Source organism: Eleutherodactylus coqui, chromosome 11, assembly GCF_035609145.1.
Source record: "Eleutherodactylus coqui strain aEleCoq1 chromosome 11, aEleCoq1.hap1, whole genome shotgun sequence".
Lineage (NCBI taxonomy): Eukaryota > Metazoa > Chordata > Amphibia > Anura > Eleutherodactylidae > Eleutherodactylus > Eleutherodactylus coqui.
In genome coordinates, this window is record NC_089847.1 from 18,942,854 (window position 1) to 18,962,587 (window position 19,734).

At 44.8% G+C, this 19,734-nt stretch overlaps 1 protein-coding gene across 2 annotated transcripts in view; it reads right to left on the minus strand.

Annotated features, from left to right (window-relative positions):
- CDH13 (cadherin 13) overlaps positions 1–19,734 on the minus strand; it is a 691,633-nt gene that overhangs the window by 270,947 nt on the left and 400,952 nt on the right. For both annotated transcript variants that reach the window (XM_066583672.1, XM_066583671.1), the window contains exon 6: positions 9,788–9,932. In XM_066583672.1, coding sequence (XP_066439769.1) covers positions 9,788–9,932 — 145 coding nt within the window. The remainder of the gene's footprint in view (positions 1–9,787; positions 9,933–19,734) is intronic.

Genomic DNA, 19,734 nt, shown 5'->3' on the forward strand with positions numbered 1-19,734 from the left:
CGTTCAGGTCGAAACGTCGCATATCTGTCTGATACTATGGAGTGATAATAAACCTTTTTGGACTTTTGTAAACTGCTTGAAGTGGATATGAGTTCCTGAGTGCTGCACCTCCTTCTTCTGCTGGATCATCACAGGTCCTGTCAGCAGACTGCTGCTGTCAAGCTCTGCGGGTTTTCAATAAAGTGAAGCAGCAGTGATGATATTAGTGTTCTGTAATCAGGGACGAAGGTCAGAGCCCAGGTGACAGATCACATGACGGTGACAACATCCCAGGTCCTGTGAGCACACGGCTGCTGTCAGGCTCTGCATGTTTTATGCTTTAGGACCTGCGATGACTTCACTATCATGTGATCAAGGGTGGAGCATGAGAAGCACTCACACACACACTCACTCACGGACAAGTCGTCATTGGCACTTTGAAAAGGCTTTGGACAGATGGGTGGATGATGTGCCTGATAGATATGGAGCAGCCACTCATCTAGAAATGAAAATGCAACCAAAAGCACAACAACAAAGTCAGCACTCACAACTAGAGATGAGCGAGCACCCAAATGCTCGGGTCCTCGTTATTCGAGTCGAGCTTCTTGTAAAATTCGAGAGCTCTACTCGAGTAATGAACCCCATTGACTACAATGGGAGACTCCAGCATTTTTGTATGTGGGCCGCCGGGTCCCGGGGTTTTTTTTTTCTCTCTCTCTCTCTCTCTCCTGCCAGCCATAAAATTTGCCGTTGATGTGAGTGCTGCGGCGGGGAGGATCCAAAAACTGGGGCGGGGTCGAACACGGCGTGATGCTCGTTCCAGTAACGAGCACCATTGAGTATGCTAATACTCGAACGAGCATCAAGCTCGGCAGAGTACGTTCACTCAACTCTACTCACAACAAATAAATGTGCAAGTACACATAAGCCTTGGCTGTAACAAATACAGTAGCCATAATGGGCCCACATGTTTTGATCAAAATATGCTCTAAGAATCTTGTATTTTTGTGCAGTTAGTATATATAACAGTTATGCAATTCTATTTATTAAATATTAAAGATGTAGGAGTGCTGAGGCACATGCTTTTGCTACAGTATTTACTGCAGTCATGACTTATGGGTATCTGCATATGTTACTTATTTGCTAAAGTGCTGACTTTTTTGTTGCATTCTGCAGCAGAGGCATCATGGCCTAAGTCAAACTACTACCTCTGCACCCCCTATAGCTAGGCCTCTGGTGAGGTGGCACCATTTCGCCTTTTTTTACACCACTAGGGAAGACCCTTTTTTAAACCACCAGCGTAGTCCCTTTTCTCCACCAATATAATCCATTTTTAATATACCAGTGTATTCCCCTTTTTGACACCTGTGTAACCCCTTTACCCTCATCAGTGTAGTCCCTTTTCACTCCACCACTTTAGTCTTTTTTTGCAAAATCAGGATAGTTCTTTATTTACACTCCCACTGCAGTCCCTTATTTGCACCATCAGTGTGTCAAGTACGACACAGAAACCACAAGGGCAAGGTTGAACAGGGAGACGGTATACACACCAGGGCAAAGGACAAAGAAATGGTCAGAACCTATCTCTATTCCTAAAGTGGTCAAACCTGCCTAAGGAGCTGAGCACCCGCCCTGAAAAGGATGACCCCACAAGAGGAACCTGGGGCTTTCCTGTAATGACCCTAGATGGAGTAAGCGAGAGAGATGGCCACCATCTTTGGGGTAGTCCAAATTGCATAGATGAAGTAAACACACAGGAGGCACTTGACAAAGTTACAAAATACGAACAAATCGCAGAAGGAGATAAAGGTAGAACCTGACCTGAAGTAAAAAAGTCCATACCATGACTTGACCAGGAATACAAGTGACATCCCTACAGTCTTATGCCCTTATCTCACAGCCAGTCACGCCATAACGCAGGATATCCCCTTTTTTATATCACCAGTATAGTCCCCTTCCAACACCATCAGTGTTCAACCCTCCAGTGATTGAGCTACAATACCAGGCACAGCCCATGGACAAGATAATAAGACTTTTTGCAATTTTGGACAGCCACTTTTGTATATAGATCCACTAGTAGTCATAAAGCAATCCATATACAACATAATACATACAGCTTACAACCTCGATAAATGTCACCGTTCTTATCATCTGTTTTTGGATTCGTTTTTAGCCATTTTATGATTTTTTTTTACGCAAATTAGCATCAAATTGGACTGATTAAGCCTGTATTTTCCAGAATTGATGTCTATTCTCCAACAAACACTTCAATCCGATAGCCTCAATTTAGTTATCTATTACACTGAGTACTTATGGACGTATTTTTCTGAGTAGGCTCACAGGGGCTTATAGCCATAAAACAAATATTCGTGCTTCTGCTGGGTAAATGACTTTTGAAGACGAATTAAGTGCGGAGCTGAAGGAAATAACCACTTCACCTATACTAGGTCATTGTGCAATTAGTGTCTGCTTTACAGTCTTCAATAAAATTCCTGTCAAAGAGGGAAATGTTTTAGAGTTCTAATATCTTCTCAGATCGTGGTTGAATTTACACTCAGCAAAACGGAAGGGCAGAAATAATGGAGCCCTGTGAGAAAAGCAACTATTAAAGTCTGTTTCGGACAATTATATTGTATCGTAGGTTCATAACCCTGGTAAAGCACCATACTGGAGTAAACTAGAAGATGATCTACTATACAGCAACGGTCTCAGCATCATAGCATCTCTCCACTAAGCCAATACCTCGTGGTCCAAAAAGCATCTCGGAAGACAACTCAACCCAGAAGATTCAGGACAATCAGGGTCTAAATATGGAAATAAGAGCAATGTGTGCATAGGCTTTGTGGAAGGAGGCATCAGAAAAAAAGTTTTGAAAACTTCTTTTGGATATGATGAAGAAGACCTGTGATGGTCTTCCGGGGTCATGGGATCATCGAACATGGACGTTGAAACCTGTTTCGGACAATTATATTGTATCGTAGGTTCATAACCCTGGTAAAGCACCATACTGAAGTAAACTAGAAGATGATCTACTATACAGCAATGGTCTCAGCATCATAGCATCTCTCCACTAAGCCAATACCTCGTGGTCCAAAAAGCATCTCGGAAGACAACTCAACCCAGAAGATTCAGGACAATCAGGGTCTAAATATGGAAATAAGAGCAATGTGTGCATAGGCTTGGTGGAAGGAGGCATCAGAAAAAAAGTTTTGAAAACTTATTTTGGATATGATGAAGAAGACCAGGGATGGTCTTCTGGGGTCATGGGATCATCGAACATGGACGTTGAAACCTTCTGATTGGAAAATCTTCTCGTTGGCATGCTGAATTATTGGAAGTTTATTGTAGTATGTCCCAGTATGAACACACTTTTCATGTTTTCTTTCGGGAAAGTCTGGATGTAACCTGAGAACAGCTGTTCAAACAATTTGCATGTAAGAAAATGATGGAGAACATAATAAGACTTGCCAATTTGGGTAATATCATGCTGGTTATGGGAGGAATAAGAAACTTTCAATGGACTGAAAAAGATTTAGCAGGAATTCTCAGGTGACATAAAATTTGTGAGATGCACAGGGTCTTTACCGTGCCTGTTTACAATCTCTATGGTTTGAATGATAACTTTATGTCTAACCGCATGATGGTAAAGGTGGCCATACATTTTCAGTAACTATCAGATGAACGATTGTTCATATTACCGCTGTTTTCACCGGCTTCCCAATACACACAAATGGTTATGGAGGTAACCCTACAATGTTACAGATCCTACTTTCCCCGACATCATCTGTTGGTGGAATGTTGAACCTTCCCCCCTCCCATACACATTAGAGTCATCTGGGCCCGCCGTTATCGGAAGATGACTAGAGGCTAATGTGTATGGGGGCTTTAAATGGTTGTGTCACGTTACAAAGTTATCCTTTATCTACAGAATGGCTTGATAGGAGTCCAAGTGCTGGGACCCCCACCAATCGCAAGAGTGGGGATCTGGTTGGTCCCCATGTAAAAAAATTGGAGATTGTACAGGCACGCTGCTGGTCTATTCACTTCAATGACAGCGTTGAAGATTGCCAAAACATTTGAACTTGGTGAATGAATCGGCAGTGTGCCTATGCACCCTCCACTCCATCCACACAATAGGGGATAACTTTAGGATTGTGGAGGTCCAACCGACCTCATATTTAAGGATCCAGTTGCTACCTGAGTGAATAGAGTGGAGGTCAAGCAGGCACGCTACTGTGGGTAGAGGATAACTATATAACTTGGCAGAACCCCTTTAAAAGAGACATAAAGCACTGTATGACACAAACCCGACTTCATGAATCTTTACAGCTCTATGGACTGATTGGACCCCAACAGCCATAGTCAGATTGAAGTTTATTGGGACCACCATTGGAAATTATTCTGAAGGACCACCAGCTCTCTTTACAGGACATGTACATCTCCACTTTTAAAGGGGTTGTCCAAGTTATTTTTTTTAGATAGTGCTGGTCCCCCTGTGCTCAAAACTATCTAAAAGTAATATACTCACTGTATTTCCACCACGGCATCTGACAGGTTACATTACTTTGCAAGAAGACCTGGTGATGTCCCATAAACTTGTCAGGTGAACTTCTAATGTATAAGCCACTGGCAGGTTTACTAGATGTCAACGATTATGTCACTGTCAGGCCTTCTATTGGCTACAGTGGTCATGTGGGTAAATAACACATATGACCGCTACCTCTGATGTAAACAGAAAACCAGAGAGTGGCGACGAGGGGGCAGCGCAGCAGCAGGAGGTGAGTACTGTTAATATTTTTTTATTATATATCTCACTGCCACCAGAGACCCCCCACCATCAATTATTTAGAAAAACCCCTTTAAGTTTTCTCTAATTGCACATGCAGGACTTACGATATCATCAATAATGTTTAGTACAATATCTGGTTATTGGTTCAAAGATCAGCTGCAAATGAGACTGCCTTTTGCTAAACTTTCAAGACCCTGTTTTATCACCTCCCAATAATGTGTCAGGGCTTGGGCCCACCGGAGGATCCTTTGATAATTTATGGTGGCAGTCTGATCCTGCCAGTAACCATAGGCCATAACAATGCAAAAAGTAATGGCTTCCATAAACTTTCATTAACAATGCAACTTTTTGATTCTTAGATCCTTTCTCAAGCTTGAGAATTGAAGGAACCTGGAGCATCCAGGAAAAACCCACCCAAGCACAGGAAGAGCATGCGAGCTCCAATCTGATGTTGCTATGCTTATAAAATCTTTGTCCACCATGATTTAACCCTATCAGTCAATATTTTAGACTCAATACTTAACATTTACATTACACACAGTGGAAAACAAGACTCAACAAAAGTTAGTGCACAGACATCAAGAATTACACAACAGCATGACAGAAAGAACAGATTGTAATACATAACAGCTGCCACCTTACAGTACAGAGAACGACAATCATCAGCTTATTAGAAGACACATGGAGAATCTGCTGAAGAATAATCGTCCCAGAGGCTGCAACCTCGGAAAATTCTTAGAAAATGGAGAGGACATCTGGTAGCCAAACTAACAAAGTGGAGCAATGCCTAAGAATCTTATTAAAGTGAATCTCCACTTTTGTGGTGCCTCAAAAGTAAGCAGTTGGATAAGTTATAATGAGCAATATGGCTTGGAGGTCTATCAAAAGCACTGGCCGAGGAGGGGGTTGGTTTGAAATGTTTGCGTCACCAGACTTGTAGTTTGGTGCTCATTTTGTAAGGGCTTCAGATCACCCTACATTTCTGATGAAGGGAAGGGGATTCTTTCTTCTTAGGGAGAGGACCTAGTAGGTGTGAGGAGACTTATAAAGCCATCCATGCTCCTCTGGGAAATATGCAAATGGAAAGATGGAACAATGCCTCTACAGCACCACCTATTGGAAGGCAGCATTCCTTCAAGTCAATGTCAGACCTTTTAACAATCCTTGTGACAATTCCAAGTTGTTACAAGGCTTGTTTAAATGTCTTTGAGCCAAAGACGACTCCTGTTAGATAAATCAAACTAGTTATGGAACATTATCGGGAGTGCAATGCAACTATGCAGATCTTGATAATCTCAGTGACAATGCCTGGGAGTAATGTAATGACAGCCATGTTGGTGGTAACATAGCTTTTGTAGAAATGTGTCTGTCAGGGCAAACTGAGGATTGCAGCTTTGCATCAGGTTGGAGATCATTAATTTAACCCTTTGCAATCCAATTTTGAATTCAGGGTTTCCTAGGGGGCTTTCTGTTTCTGCCATTATACAATGGTGCCATCAGCTGGATAGAGCCAGTACAGTGGTATGAGACATGCTGGAGAGGCCCCCGACAACAGAGCGGCCAGTAATATACAGTAAGAATACCCTGCGGGATGTCTTCCGACATGATGTCAGACAGTGGATTGGAAAGGGTTAATGCAGGGGGGTGTCCAACCTTTGGCATCTTTGTGGCACATTGGAAGAAGAAGAGTTTCTTCCAATTAAATACAGAAACCCTAACAATACAGGGCATTGTCCTCCACAGTCCTCCACACAACCTCCATTGTCATCCAGTCTTCCAAAAAATCCCCATTGTCCTTCACAGTTCTCCAAACAATCCCTATTGTCCTCTATTGTGTCCCTAACAGCCCCCATCATCCTTCAAATAACCCCTGTTGCCCGGCCATATGGACTCCAGCTTGGACACAAAAACCTGTCCAGGCTCACGTGCAGTTCGCGACCACTGGTCATTTTCTGACCCCACGGCAGGACACACAGCGTTGGCTGGCAAAGATGAGACCATTGGCTCTTGTCCTTACTTTGATACTGGATAGCAGCGGTCAGGACATGCTGGACAAAGATCAATATGTTGAAACGCTGCTGCTGGTGATGGAGGAATAAATCCAGTGCTATTTTGGTCCTTTGGATTCTGGACTATTTAGTGTCTCTGCATGATTGATCCTGGCTTACTATAGAAGTGGTGCTGCTGACATAGACTTTGTTATTGATTGAGTTAAACAGTCCGAAAACTGCAAGTGCCTCCCATTGCCTCGTCATCGGTATGAGTCTGTCGGTGAACGGTATCTCACAGCCTGCCGCCGCCAGGTATCGCCTGCAGTCTTGCCTTTTCCAGATTCAGCGGACTCTCCTCCTATTCGGACCCCATTCCCAGCCCATGGGAATTGGACACCCCTGCTTTAATGTATGGAATTCTTATTCTTTATCCTATCATGTCATATCATTGACTGTAATTTAGCCTATATAACAGGGCTGTGAATGAAACATGCCATCACTAATTAAGTGCTTGCGCAAGTCAATCTATATGCCATTAAACTATCCGAGAAAAGAAACAATATATAATTACGTGCCAAGATCGGTTGTCAATAGCTTTTGTGTGGGCATGTCAGCCCTCGTCTCCCTTTATGGCCTGTGACACTTAGCTGTGATGGTATACTTATTCGAGATGTCAAATTATTGTACCTATCTCCATGAGATCTACTCTATAGAAGTCATCTTTTCTCTCTACATAGTAATTATGTAGATGTATACTGTATTCTCATCAAGGCAGCGCTCTACAGGAGGTCAATGCTTTCACGCAATTCTCCATTGGGATAAAAGCTTATACTTAAATGGATTCTGTCACCGGGTTCATGAAGTTTGACTAGGAGCTGGGATCCGAGTCACGGAAGTGGGCCATGCCGGTCTCTCACCACCCACAGTATCCAGACTGACAGCATGGGTAAAAAGTTGGGTCCTCCACTTCCATTAGTCCATGGAAGCCACGTGACTCATTCTTTAGGTACACGGCAAGTAATAAGGGAAACATCCGATATCTAAGAACAGTCACAAAGCCTGTCTGATTGCCCCAAGTTCACACATCCTTTCTACATTTCAGTAAAACTTTTTTCAGACCACTGAAGAAGATGAAAGCCTCAGAGAGATTGTTTTGTATCACTACCTGCTACAAATGTTCAGAAAGGCGACTCAGGCAAGAACTGCGCACATTGTCTGATCATGACTAAAACACCTCTTTCTATAGAGTTGCAATAAGTGCCAGAGTGAGATTCTGCAATGGCTTCTAAGTGCTTGTTCTACTTCATTTTGAAAAGCAGAAAATACTTATTTATAAAATTTTCCTTCATATAGTTCTGGGTAAAACGGGCCCATTACTCTCAAAGATACTATAACAAGATTATTGAATATGACAGAGAACACGTTGTGTAAAGCACTCTACTTTCTTCCAGGCAAACTTACATAACTCCTAACACCAAAGTCTAGCTAAATTGAACATCTAACTCCATTTATGTGGTACTTTAAACAAAAAATGTATTTGGAGCTTCTTTTATATGACGGCTGTAACCCAGAAGCGGGTCCGGGTTTATGTCATGGCGTCAGCCCCAGTCCATGTGACTGCGGCACCAATGTGAAGATGAAATCTGCTGGTTTGGGGATTTATTAGTTGCTAGGGAGTTGTTCCTCTGGTCAGCCAATCAACCGTTATTGTAGTATATATATTCCAGCTCCTCCTCTCAGAAGGCACTGGTTATTCTGGAGTTCTGATCTCGTCCATGTTCTCATGGTGTCAGCATTCTATCAGATAAGTCTGATAAGTTTTGTTGTTCTTTTCAGTAACTTCTCCTAGTACTGTTGTGTCAATTGTGAGCCACATCTGTCAATTGTCACCTCCGTCTTGTTCAACTATGGACAATCTTGGTTGCCCCAAGGTTTTAGACGTGGGTCCGCCCTTGTCAGGGCAATTACCCCACTTTTAGGTAGGGTTTCCTTGCATTAGTATGATAGGATGAGATTTTCCTTCTCTCAATTTTTAATTTCATTATTAAATAATTTATTTCTCCATGTTTACAAATTGTGTGTATATCAGTCCTTTTAGGACCATTATTATGGCTGATCCAGATGAGGCGTTGGGAGTCCAGCTCGAACGTAACAACTAAACTGTACATATGATCAATTATGGACTGTGGAGTTAATAGAGGTATGTTCTCTTTATCAAAGTCCCCTTACAGGCCTTGCATGGCCTATAAGACTACCTACCCCATTGTGGTTCTTTCACAGGGAGAAAAAATACCCACCCAGACTCACATTTATGGCCTCTCACCAACCCAACCAGAATCCTACTATGCACTGATGCAGGACAAGAACCCAATAGAACAATCTGTAAGTAAGTTCCAGTTTGGCTTTTACCCCTAATCATGTTGTATGGCCTGTTAAAAGTTTGGCCATTGACTAATAGGAAGCTACCTTCCAATAGGTGGTGCTGTGGAGTCATTAGCTCATCACATATTTACATAGCTTCTTTACAGGGACCATAAGACTATCTACACCCCTATGGTAATTTCCACAAGGAAAAACATTACTGTAGGACCTAATCTCCCCCTATATTACCTATAGCAGAGAGTTACTGAACAGTCTGCAGGACTTACCACAATCAATTCATCAGGAGAACCATTCAATGTGAAGGTGTACAATGTACAACCCCTTCAACTGGCTATAGACTGGGTCCTATGTCCAATAAAGGCTATGGCTTGCAAGCAGCTGACAAGTTCAAAGCACTTATCTCCCTTATCTCCAAATAATTTCCAACTCCATCTGAGATTTAATATACAGTATACAGACATTGCGAGATAACATGTCTTGTTGAAAGCATATAAAGCATGGAGACACATAATCTATTACAAGTTGTAGCAATAACTAATACATCTGAACTGTGATGCTCACCAAACATTAGCAAAATTGGCATTATTCAGATCAAACCAGTGAAATCCGGTACAAGAACTTGGGTAATATATAGTATAATACTCACCAGTTGGAGACCCTTCCAGAACATGCCCAACGTATGGACCTTCTTTGAAGATTGGTCGGTTATCATTCTGATCAATGATCACGATCTCCAGTTCAACAGGTCCTTCGATGGTTTTTCCACTCTCGTCTGTGGTTTCTACTTGTAACTGTTGGTAGGATAAAGAAAAGAGAAGAATATTTATTTTCTGGTAGTATTGTGGTAAGTAAGAGGCAACGCGAGGATTGGCATGAAGTGGGGTTCTGAGAAATATATAGGGCGGCTGCTTTCCACACAATGAGACCTCTTGGGCAGTTACGAATAAAAGTAGGACCATGTACCACATAATCAGTCTTTATAAAAAGTGCATGATTCAAAAGAGTCCAAGAACTCAAGAACATGTTATTAAATCCTGCTTAGGACTGTTGCCTGGTCAAGATGGCTTATTGAGGGAGAAGGAAATGACATATACATACAGTCTGGTTGTTATTATGTGCTCCTCTGAACAATCTCTATATCACAAAGACAATACTAGAAAACTATAATTCCTCAGATTAACAACTTAAAGGGGGTTTCAGGGTGATCCCTATTAATCACCTATACTTAGAATAGGTCCTTAACAGCAGATCAGTTGGGGTCTGGTGCTTGTGACCTCTGCCAATCAGGTGATAAGAAGCTGCTATCAACTGTCTGGGAAGCTCATAATGCTGTCCATTCGGCAGTAGTCCACCTTGGTATTCACTTCAAGGAAAGAGAGCTGCAATAGTATATTGGGCCACTGCTGAATGGACAGTGTTTTGAACTTTCTGGATGACTGGCAGTAGCTTCTTATCAGCTGATTGATAGGTTGCTCAAGCGGTGGAATCCTGCCGATCTGCTATTGATTACCTATCCTTAAAGGCCCATATACACACAAAGATGATAGCTCAAAAGATGGCTTTTGAGTGATCATTTTGCATAAACTACTAATTGGTACTAATGCCTATTAGTACCAATTAGTAGCTTAAGCAATGCGTGTGAACAGCAGGTGGTCTGTTCTCTGAATACATTTCCTTTGTTCTTCCGCGGGGCTGACAGCTGGGACAATGTAATCAGCGCTCCCTGGGCAGAACACAGCGTGAGGTCCTTCTTATCAGCTATTCTGCCGAACAATGGATTTTATGTTGAACTGAAAATCATGGTTCAGCAGAAAAGTTAAAGATGGCTTTTGAGTGATAATCGTTGTGTGTAAAAAGTGTAGGTTATCAATAGTTTTCACCTGGAAAACTCCTTTAATGCATATGTCATCTGATTCAAAGGCAACTCTTAAAAACGTTTGGTCAAAAAAGACCTATTCCTTAGTAACCTGAGGGTATTCCAGTATCAGGTCTCAAAGGTTTTAGATGAACTTCCTATTGATTAGATTTGCTGTCTTCACTTTCTGAAGGCCCAAGGATTCTATGTTCATTTTTGTTAAGTTTATAGGTCTAAGAGTCACCATTTTAGCAGTCTAAATATGAGCCTACTTGCACTAACTAAATTGAATTTACTAGGCTGACCAGATGTATCTGTCTTAACAGAAAAAAACATTGATAGACTGTCAAATGACAGCCGCTCAATCTTCTGTGTTCAGGAACTCCATCAATCAGATCACGTTTTTGTTGAAGGCTCCACTCATGCAAGTCGCTACTCTTCATCGTTGCTCAGTTCCTTCTACTTCTCCCAAGAACTCCATTTGTCTGTGCCTTGAGCTGGCCGGACATTTAAGAAAATGATCGGCCGCAGTGCAGCCGTGTGATTGCCTGTGGGATCGTTTGTGCAAACAATCCTAACATCAACGTTACATTTCAAAGTGGGCGATCAGGGACTCAGTTTAAGGGGGCAAAAGTGGTCATTTTGGGTAAATTTTCTCTTATGTGTGTGACCAGCTAAACTCAGAGATGGATTGAAAGTAGCTAGGGCCACCAGGCATACAAGAGCTTTATCTTCATTCCATCCACTAGGCTTATCATACACTCACCAGACATGTATATTACTGGAATATCCCGTTAAGGACTCCGACAACTAACTGAGCAGTTCTGGGATCATATGAGGCAAAAGTCCGATGGCACTGCTCTAATGCCCTCACCTTACCAAACCTAGTAAAGGTAGTGCTAAAGTGTCCTTATCTACCCCTATCTATTACTTAAAGGGGTTGTCCCACAGAGAAAAATTATTCGTTGACATGTTATGCAGTGTGGGAAGTGGTGGTTGAACAGGCGCCGTGCCTCTCCATTCACTTTCATGAGACTGACAAGATAGCCAAGCGCTTGAACGTATATTTCTGGGGGTCTCATTGAAAGGAAGGGGAGTGGCAGTGCACATACGCGACTACCACTGCCGACACTTGAGGACACACCAAAGCCCCACTATAGTAATCAATAGGGTTCCCAGTGGTCGGACACCCAAGCTATCCCCTATCCTTGCTTTTGTGGGGCACCCCCTTTAACTTTGACTTCTTCACTTATTGAGAACTCAAAGGGTCCTGTTTCTGTTGCCCAGATGCCTTTAAGCTTCATCAGTCTTTCCACCACTAGAGATATGAGCCTTTTTGCACAAACTGCACTGCATGTTTTTATTTATAGCCTTTTAAATGTACAAAACCAATAAATTCATCAAAAACATAAGTCATATCTATAAATGAGCATTATCTAATTCCTCCACACATTCCCTGGACACGCGACGTAATAAAATGATCCATTTCTTGCCTTTTCAATCAACGGCTCGCGAGTTTCTGCCATCTCTCCCTTTGTTTATCACTTTGCATGTATATATTGTAGAGCATCTTTAGTATATTTATAAACCGAGACTACGTTGGCGGGTCTCTCGAGAGCCATTGATTCATTCTAGGTTTTTAAGCTGCCAACCATATTAGATGTATTGTACTTTTATCATTTGATATAAAAGAAGCATTTTTTTAGATCTACATGGAGAGCTGATAGCCATTCTAAAAAGCTAGAAACCTCATCCAAGAATTTGGGGGAGGCTGGACGCAACCACGTGCCATGCCATAAACCAACATCAAGCAAATTGCATTTTGAACATCAGTTTCCAACATTATATCTAGCAGTATTAGTATTGATTTTAACTTTAGTCGCTAGTTTGAAAAATGCATGTAGACACTCAAAAGTATTTTGAAGAACGTGTCTCTTAAAGGGGTTTTCTGGGCAAATCCTATTAAGTGGCAGAGGACTTCCTTCCCATTGAAATCAATAGGAGCGCTGCCTCCTATTACACCTTCACGTCTGACCAGTGTCGCAGTGAGAAGAGCCAAAAGTGTAATAGAAGGCTTTAGCTCCCATTGATTTCAATGGGAATGAAGTCCTCTATGATGCTTCTGCCTCCAAGTCTGATGACAGTGGGGCGAGGCGATCTGGTGAGCAACTATTGATGACCTATCCTGAGAAATTGTCATCAATTGGATTGGCCTGGAAAACCCATTAAGGCCCTTTTATACAAGCCAACAATTGGGCTTGCTATGACTGGGTATGAACTCTCATTTACCCAACAGTTGGCCTGTGTAGAGCTGTACCCCATCAGCCGGCAAAAGAGGACTTGTTCATCAACTGATTGCATCTTTTCAATATCCAAAAAAATCATTGCTATCAGCTGCACGTCTCCCCATGTGAAGGTGGGATGTGCTGCCAACAGCAAGGATTCTCTATTTTTCTATGCGGAACGAATGATCACATGAGCGATTATTCGTAGAGTCTGAATCAGCCTGTGCAAAGGCTGGGTAGACGAGAGATGAGCTTATTGTTTGGTACTTATCTACCAGAGTATGTAAAAGAACCCATAGCAATTTCCATATGATTAAAAAAAATAGTACCCCATCCACTTAAAGAGATGTTTCAACAGTCAGATAAAGGTTGCCAATGGGTAGAGGTTGTGTTACATCTGAACTGGGTGTTAATCACCTCATCAGCATCGGGTGTAATTTATTGCCCTAAACGGATATATACGCAATATACTGATGCAGAGAAAATACTGTATTAATAACAAAACTAAAAAGTGGGGAAATCTGACCCTAACCTACTGATGCAAGGAGACTCTACATAAAAGCAGAGCACTCGCCCTGATAAGAGCAACCCCACATCAGGAACCTGGGGTGAGCCTGACTCTCCCTAGTTGGAAACAAGGATAATGGTTGCTACAAGATGTAAAAATATGTGCAAAGTAGATGTTACACAAGCATGACAAAAATCAGATAATAATGTAATGCAAAAGATAGCAATTTGTCAGGAGATAGATGTTATAACATGCACACCAAACAGACTTTTCTGAACTTTGAACAAGACAGGAGCCGCCAACTCAGAAACACCTTCAAACATTGGTGTAACTATAAGGAATGCGGTTCCACCCGGGACCAGGAGCCTTAGGGGGCCCATAAAGCTTCTCTTCTCCATATCGGGAGCCCAGTACTATGAATAAAGCATTATACTTGGGGGCCCTGTTACAGACTTTGCATTGGGGCCCAGGGGCTTCTGTGTTAAGGCGTTAAGAGAAGTTTGGGGGCCCCAAGATAAACGTTTGCACCTGGGCCCATGAGCCTTTATCTACGCCCCTGCCTTCAAACAAGAAGTATAACCAGCGTCCTCATTAAGGCGGAGCTAGAATAAATGTGTGCAGACAAGCACTGATTGGCCAGCTGGGACACACACCTCCCAGTCAACAAATCATCTACACACCAGCAAAGAAGAGTTCATGTCTGTATCAAACAATGGAACGACACTGAACATGAGCCGATCTGTGGATCACATAAGCTGCTCTGGACCATGAAGTTGCTGCAGTGGTCACAGGCTGTTCATCATTCATGTGACTGCTCAGCCAATCAGTGCCATCAGCAGTCATAGCATGATCACTGAAAGCAATGATTGGCTAAACAATCATATGGCCAATGAAGGGCAAGTGACTGTGTAACAACTTCTTAGACCAGGCCGGTGAGGACCAGAGTGGTGGTGCTGAACCTGGATGGACATCTTACTGGTGAGTATAGGTTGGCTTGTTATTTTGTGCCTAATCACTTTTCATGTACCGCTTTCCATGAGGCACTTGCACCTTGTGTGCGCCATATGTTGCCTCACCTTAGACTCGTCTATCCTTCTCGCTACTATTTACCCAAGCAAACCGTCAACACTAGCAGAATCTGTCCGCTAGTAAAGTGTTTTGTTGAACGCCATGCAGATGATATAAAAGCATGTTTATCCCCATTATAATATCTATATTTTGATCTGTTACGTCTAAACATCATTTTAATGTAAAAACTGTTTATGGTTAGAATCCCAGAACAACAATGTGCTGATGAGAAGGGATAAGAAGCCGTTGTCTTCTTGCTGCCATGCTCTGCTTGTTAATTAGCCATTGTTACATTGATCATTCTAATTGTGTTTGTTAATTAACAAGCCCTTTAAAAAGACGCTTGATACATGGGTGGCTGAGAGTGCTGACTTAATGTCCCTCTAGGATAATCATCTACAGTCTTCCCAACATGGGATGTGACAAATATTGACGTCACACAGTTCATTACTCAAAGGTGACGGATTAGGTGAGACAGAGGAGTGCGGGCAGACTCATCACTTTGTCACATCGGGTTAAAGAGTCCTTGGTAATAACCTCAGATCAATTCATACGTCAACTTCTTATTTACGCTGTAGATCAGTAGAGACCTGGAGAAATCGGCTTCGGTGTCTAGCGTCAAGCTGTGGCTCCTTGGACTCATAAGAGGAAATTACTCTGAGAGTTCATTTGTCATCTATGCAGAACATATGGACATCCACTTTTAATGGAAAGTAATTGACTCCAAGGACAGGTCCAGATAGGGTTGTCTTCTGTTAGACCTTGGAGGGCTATTATTATATCAGAGCATGAGCCAAATACAGGATCTCAGGTAATTTGGTGGATCAATCTGCTCCTAAGTGTCTGTCGTACATAGAACATAGTTATCATATAATTAAATCCATCCATTTTCGGGACGTAATTCCATCCTACCACGGGAGAGGTTGCAAGTGTTACTAGAGATGAGCGAACACCAAAATGTTCGGGTGTTCGTTATTCGGAACGAACTTCCCGCGATGCTCGAGGGTTCGTTTCGAACAACGAACCCCATTGAAGTCAATGGGCGACCAGAGCATTTTTGTATTTCGCCGATGCTCGCTAAGGTTTTCATGTGTGAAAATCTGGGCAATTCAACAAAGTGATGGGAATGACACAGAAACGGATAGGGCAGGCGAGGGGCTACATGTTGGGCTGCATCTCAAGTTCACAGGTCCCACTATTAAGCCACAATACCGGCAAGAGTGGGCCCCCCCCCCCTCCCAACAACTTTTACTTCTGAAAAGCCCTCATTAGCATGGCATACCTTTGCTAAGCACCACACTACCTACAACAAAGCACAATCACTGCCTGGATGACACTCCGCTGACACTTCTCCTGGGTTACATGCTGACCAACCGCCCCCCCTCCCCCCCACAGCGCACACCAAAGTGTCCCTGCGCAGCCTTCAGCTGCCCTCATGCCACGCCACACTCATGTCTATTTAGAAGTGCGTCTGCCATGAGGAGGAACCGCAGGCACACACTGCAGAGGGTTGGCACGGCTAGGCAGCGACCCTCTTTAAAAGGGGCGGGGCGATAGCCCACAATGCTGTACAGAAGCAATGAGAAATAGAATCCTGTGCCACCGCCATCAGGAGCTGCACACGTAGGCATAGCAATGGGGAACCTATGTGCCACACACTATTCATGCTGTCAAGGTGTCTGCATGCCCCAGTCAGACCGGGCTTTTTAATTCATAGACACAGGCAGGTACAACTCCCTATTGTGAAGTCCCTGTGGACCGACAGCATGGGTGGGTGCCAGGAAGCCACCGGCGGTACATAGAAATATCCCATTGCATTGCCCAACACAGCTGAGGTAGTAATGTCGTGCGTAATACAGGTGGGCTTCGGCCCACACTGCATGCCCCAGTCTGACCGGGGTTCTTTACAAGTGGACACATGTAGGTTACACTCCCTGTGGACCCACTGCCTGGGTGGGTGCCAGAAAGCCACCGGCGGTACATAGAAATATCCCATTGCATTGCCCAACACAGCTGAGGTAGTAATGTCGTGCGTAATGCAGGTGGGCTTCGGCCCACACTGCATGCCCCAGTCAGACTGGGGTTCTTTAGAAGTGTACAGATGTATTAAAAACTCCGTGTGCACCTACAGCATGGGTGGCTCCCTGGAACCCACCGGCGGTACACAAAAATATCCCATTGCATTGCCCAACACAGCTGAGGTAACGTCAGCTGTAATGCAGGTGGGCTAAAAATTAATTTGATTACACTGTAGGCGAGGGCCCACAAAAATTGCTGTATCAACAGTACTAATGTACATCCCAAAAATTGGCCATGGCCAGCCAAGAGGGCAGGTGAAACCCATTAATCGCTTTGGTTAATGTGGCTTAAGTGGTAACTAGGCCTGGAGGCAGCCCAGTGTAACGAAAAATTGGTTCAAGTTAAAGTTCCAACGCTTTTAAGCGCATTGAAACTTATAAAAATTGTTCAGAAAAATTATTTGAGTGAGCCTTGTGGCCCTAAGAAAAATTGCCCGTTCAGCGTGATTACGTGAGGTTTCAGGAGGAGGAGCAGGAGGAGGAGGAGGAGGAATATTAGACACTGATTGATGAAGCAGAAATGTCCCCGTTTTGGATGGTGAGAGAGAACGTAGCTTCCATCCGCGGGTGCAGCCTACGTATTGCTTAGGTATCGCTGCTGTCCGCTGGTGGAGAACAGAAGTCTGGGGAAATCCAGCCTTTGTTCATCTTGATGAGTGTTAGCCTGTCGGCACTGTCGGTTGACAAGCGGCTACGCTTATCTGTGATGATTCCCCCAGCCGCACTAAACACCCTCTCCGACAAGACGCTAGCCGCAGGACAAGCAAGCACCTCCAGGGCATACAGCGCTAGTTCAGGACACGTGTCCAGCTTCGACACCCAGTAGTTGTAGGGGGCAGAGGCGTCACCAAGGATGGTCGTGCGATCCGCTACGTACTCCCTCACCATCCTTTTACAGTGCTCCCGCCGACTCAGCCGTGACTGGGGAGCGGTGACACAGTCTTGGTGGGGAGCCATAAAGCTGGCCAGGCCCTTAAAGACTGTTGCACTGCCTGGGATGTACATGCTGCTCGATCTCCGCACATCCCCTGCTACCTTGCCCTCGGTACTGCGCCTTCTGCCACTAGCGCTGTCGGCTGGGAATTTTACCATCAGCTTGTCCGCAAGGGTCCTGTGGTATAGCAACACTCTCGAACCCCTTTCCTCTTCGGGAATCAGAGTGGGCAGGTTCTCCTTATACCGTGGATCGAGCAGTGTGTACACCCAGTAATCCGTCGTGGCCAGAATGCGTGCAACGCGAGGGTCACGAGAAAGGCATCCTAACATGAAGTCAGCCATGTGTGCCAGGGTACCTGTACGCAACACATGGCTGTCTTCACTAGGAAGATCACTTTCAGGATCCTCCTCCTCCTCCTCCTCCTCAGGCCATACACGCTGAAAGGATGACAGGCAATCAGCCGGTGTACCGTCAGCAGCGGCCCAAGCTGTCTCTTCCCCCTCCTCCTCATCCTCCTCATGCTCCTCCTCCTCCTCCTGTACGCGCTGAGAAATAGACAGGAGGGTGCCCTGACTATCCAGCGGCATACTGTCTTCCCCCGCCCCCGTTTCCGAGCGCAAAGCAGCTGCCTTTATGGTTTGCAGGGAATTTCTCAAGATGCATAGCAGAGGAATGGTGACGCTAATGATTGTAGCATCGCCGCTCACCACCTGGGTAGACTCCTCAAAATTACCAAGGACATGGCAGATGTCTGCCAACCAGGCCCACTCGTCTGAAAGGAATTGAGGAGGCTGACTCCCACTGCGCCGCCCATGTTGGAGTTGGTATTCGACTATAGCTCTACGTTGTTCATAGAGCCTGGCCAACATGTGGAGCGTAGAGTTCCACCGTGTGGGCACGTCGCACAGCAGTCGGTGCACTGGCAGCTTAAAGTGATGTTGCAGGGTGCGCAGGGTGGCAGCGTCCGTGTGGGACTTGCGAAAATGTGCGCAGAGCCGGCGCGCCTTTACGAGCAGGTCTGACAAGCGTGGGTAGCTTTTCAGAAAGCGCTGAACCACCAAATTAAAGACGTGGGCCAGGCATCGCACGTGCGTGAGGCTGCCGAGCTGCAGAGCCGCCACCAGGTTACGGCCGTTGTCACACACGACCATGCCCGGTTGGAGGCTCAGCGGCGCAAGCCAGCGGTCGGTCTGCTGTGTCAGACCCTGCAGCAGTTCGTGGGCCGTGTGCCTCTTATCGCCTAAGCTGAGTAGTTTCAGCACGGCCTGCTGACGCTTGCCCACCGCTGTGCTGCCACACCGCGCGACACCGACTGCTGGCGACATGCTGCTGCTAACACATCTTGATTGCGAGACAGAGGAGGAGGAGGAGGAGGAGGGTGCTTTAGTGGAGGAAGCATACACCTCCGCAGATACCACCACAGAGCTGGGGCCCGCAATTCTGGGGGTGGGTAGGACGTGAGCGGTCCCGGGCTCTGACTCTGTCCCAGCCTCCACTAAATTCACCCAATGTGCCGTCAGGGAGATGTAGTGGCCCTGCCCGCCTGTGCTTGTCCACGTGTCCGTAGTTAAGTGGACCATGGCAGTAACCACGTTGGTGAGGGCGCGTACAATGTTGCGGGAGACGTGGTCGTGCAGGGCTGGGACGGCACATCGGGAAAAGTAGTGGCGACTGGGAACTGAGTAGCGCGGGGCCGCCGCCTCCATGATACTTTTGAAGGACTCCGTTTCTACAACCCTATACGGCAGCATCTCAAGGCTGATGAATTTTGCTATGCGGACGGTTAACGTTTGAGCGTGCGGGTGCGTGGCGGCGTACTTGCGCTTGCGCTCCAACAGTTGCGCAAGCGACAGCTGGACGGT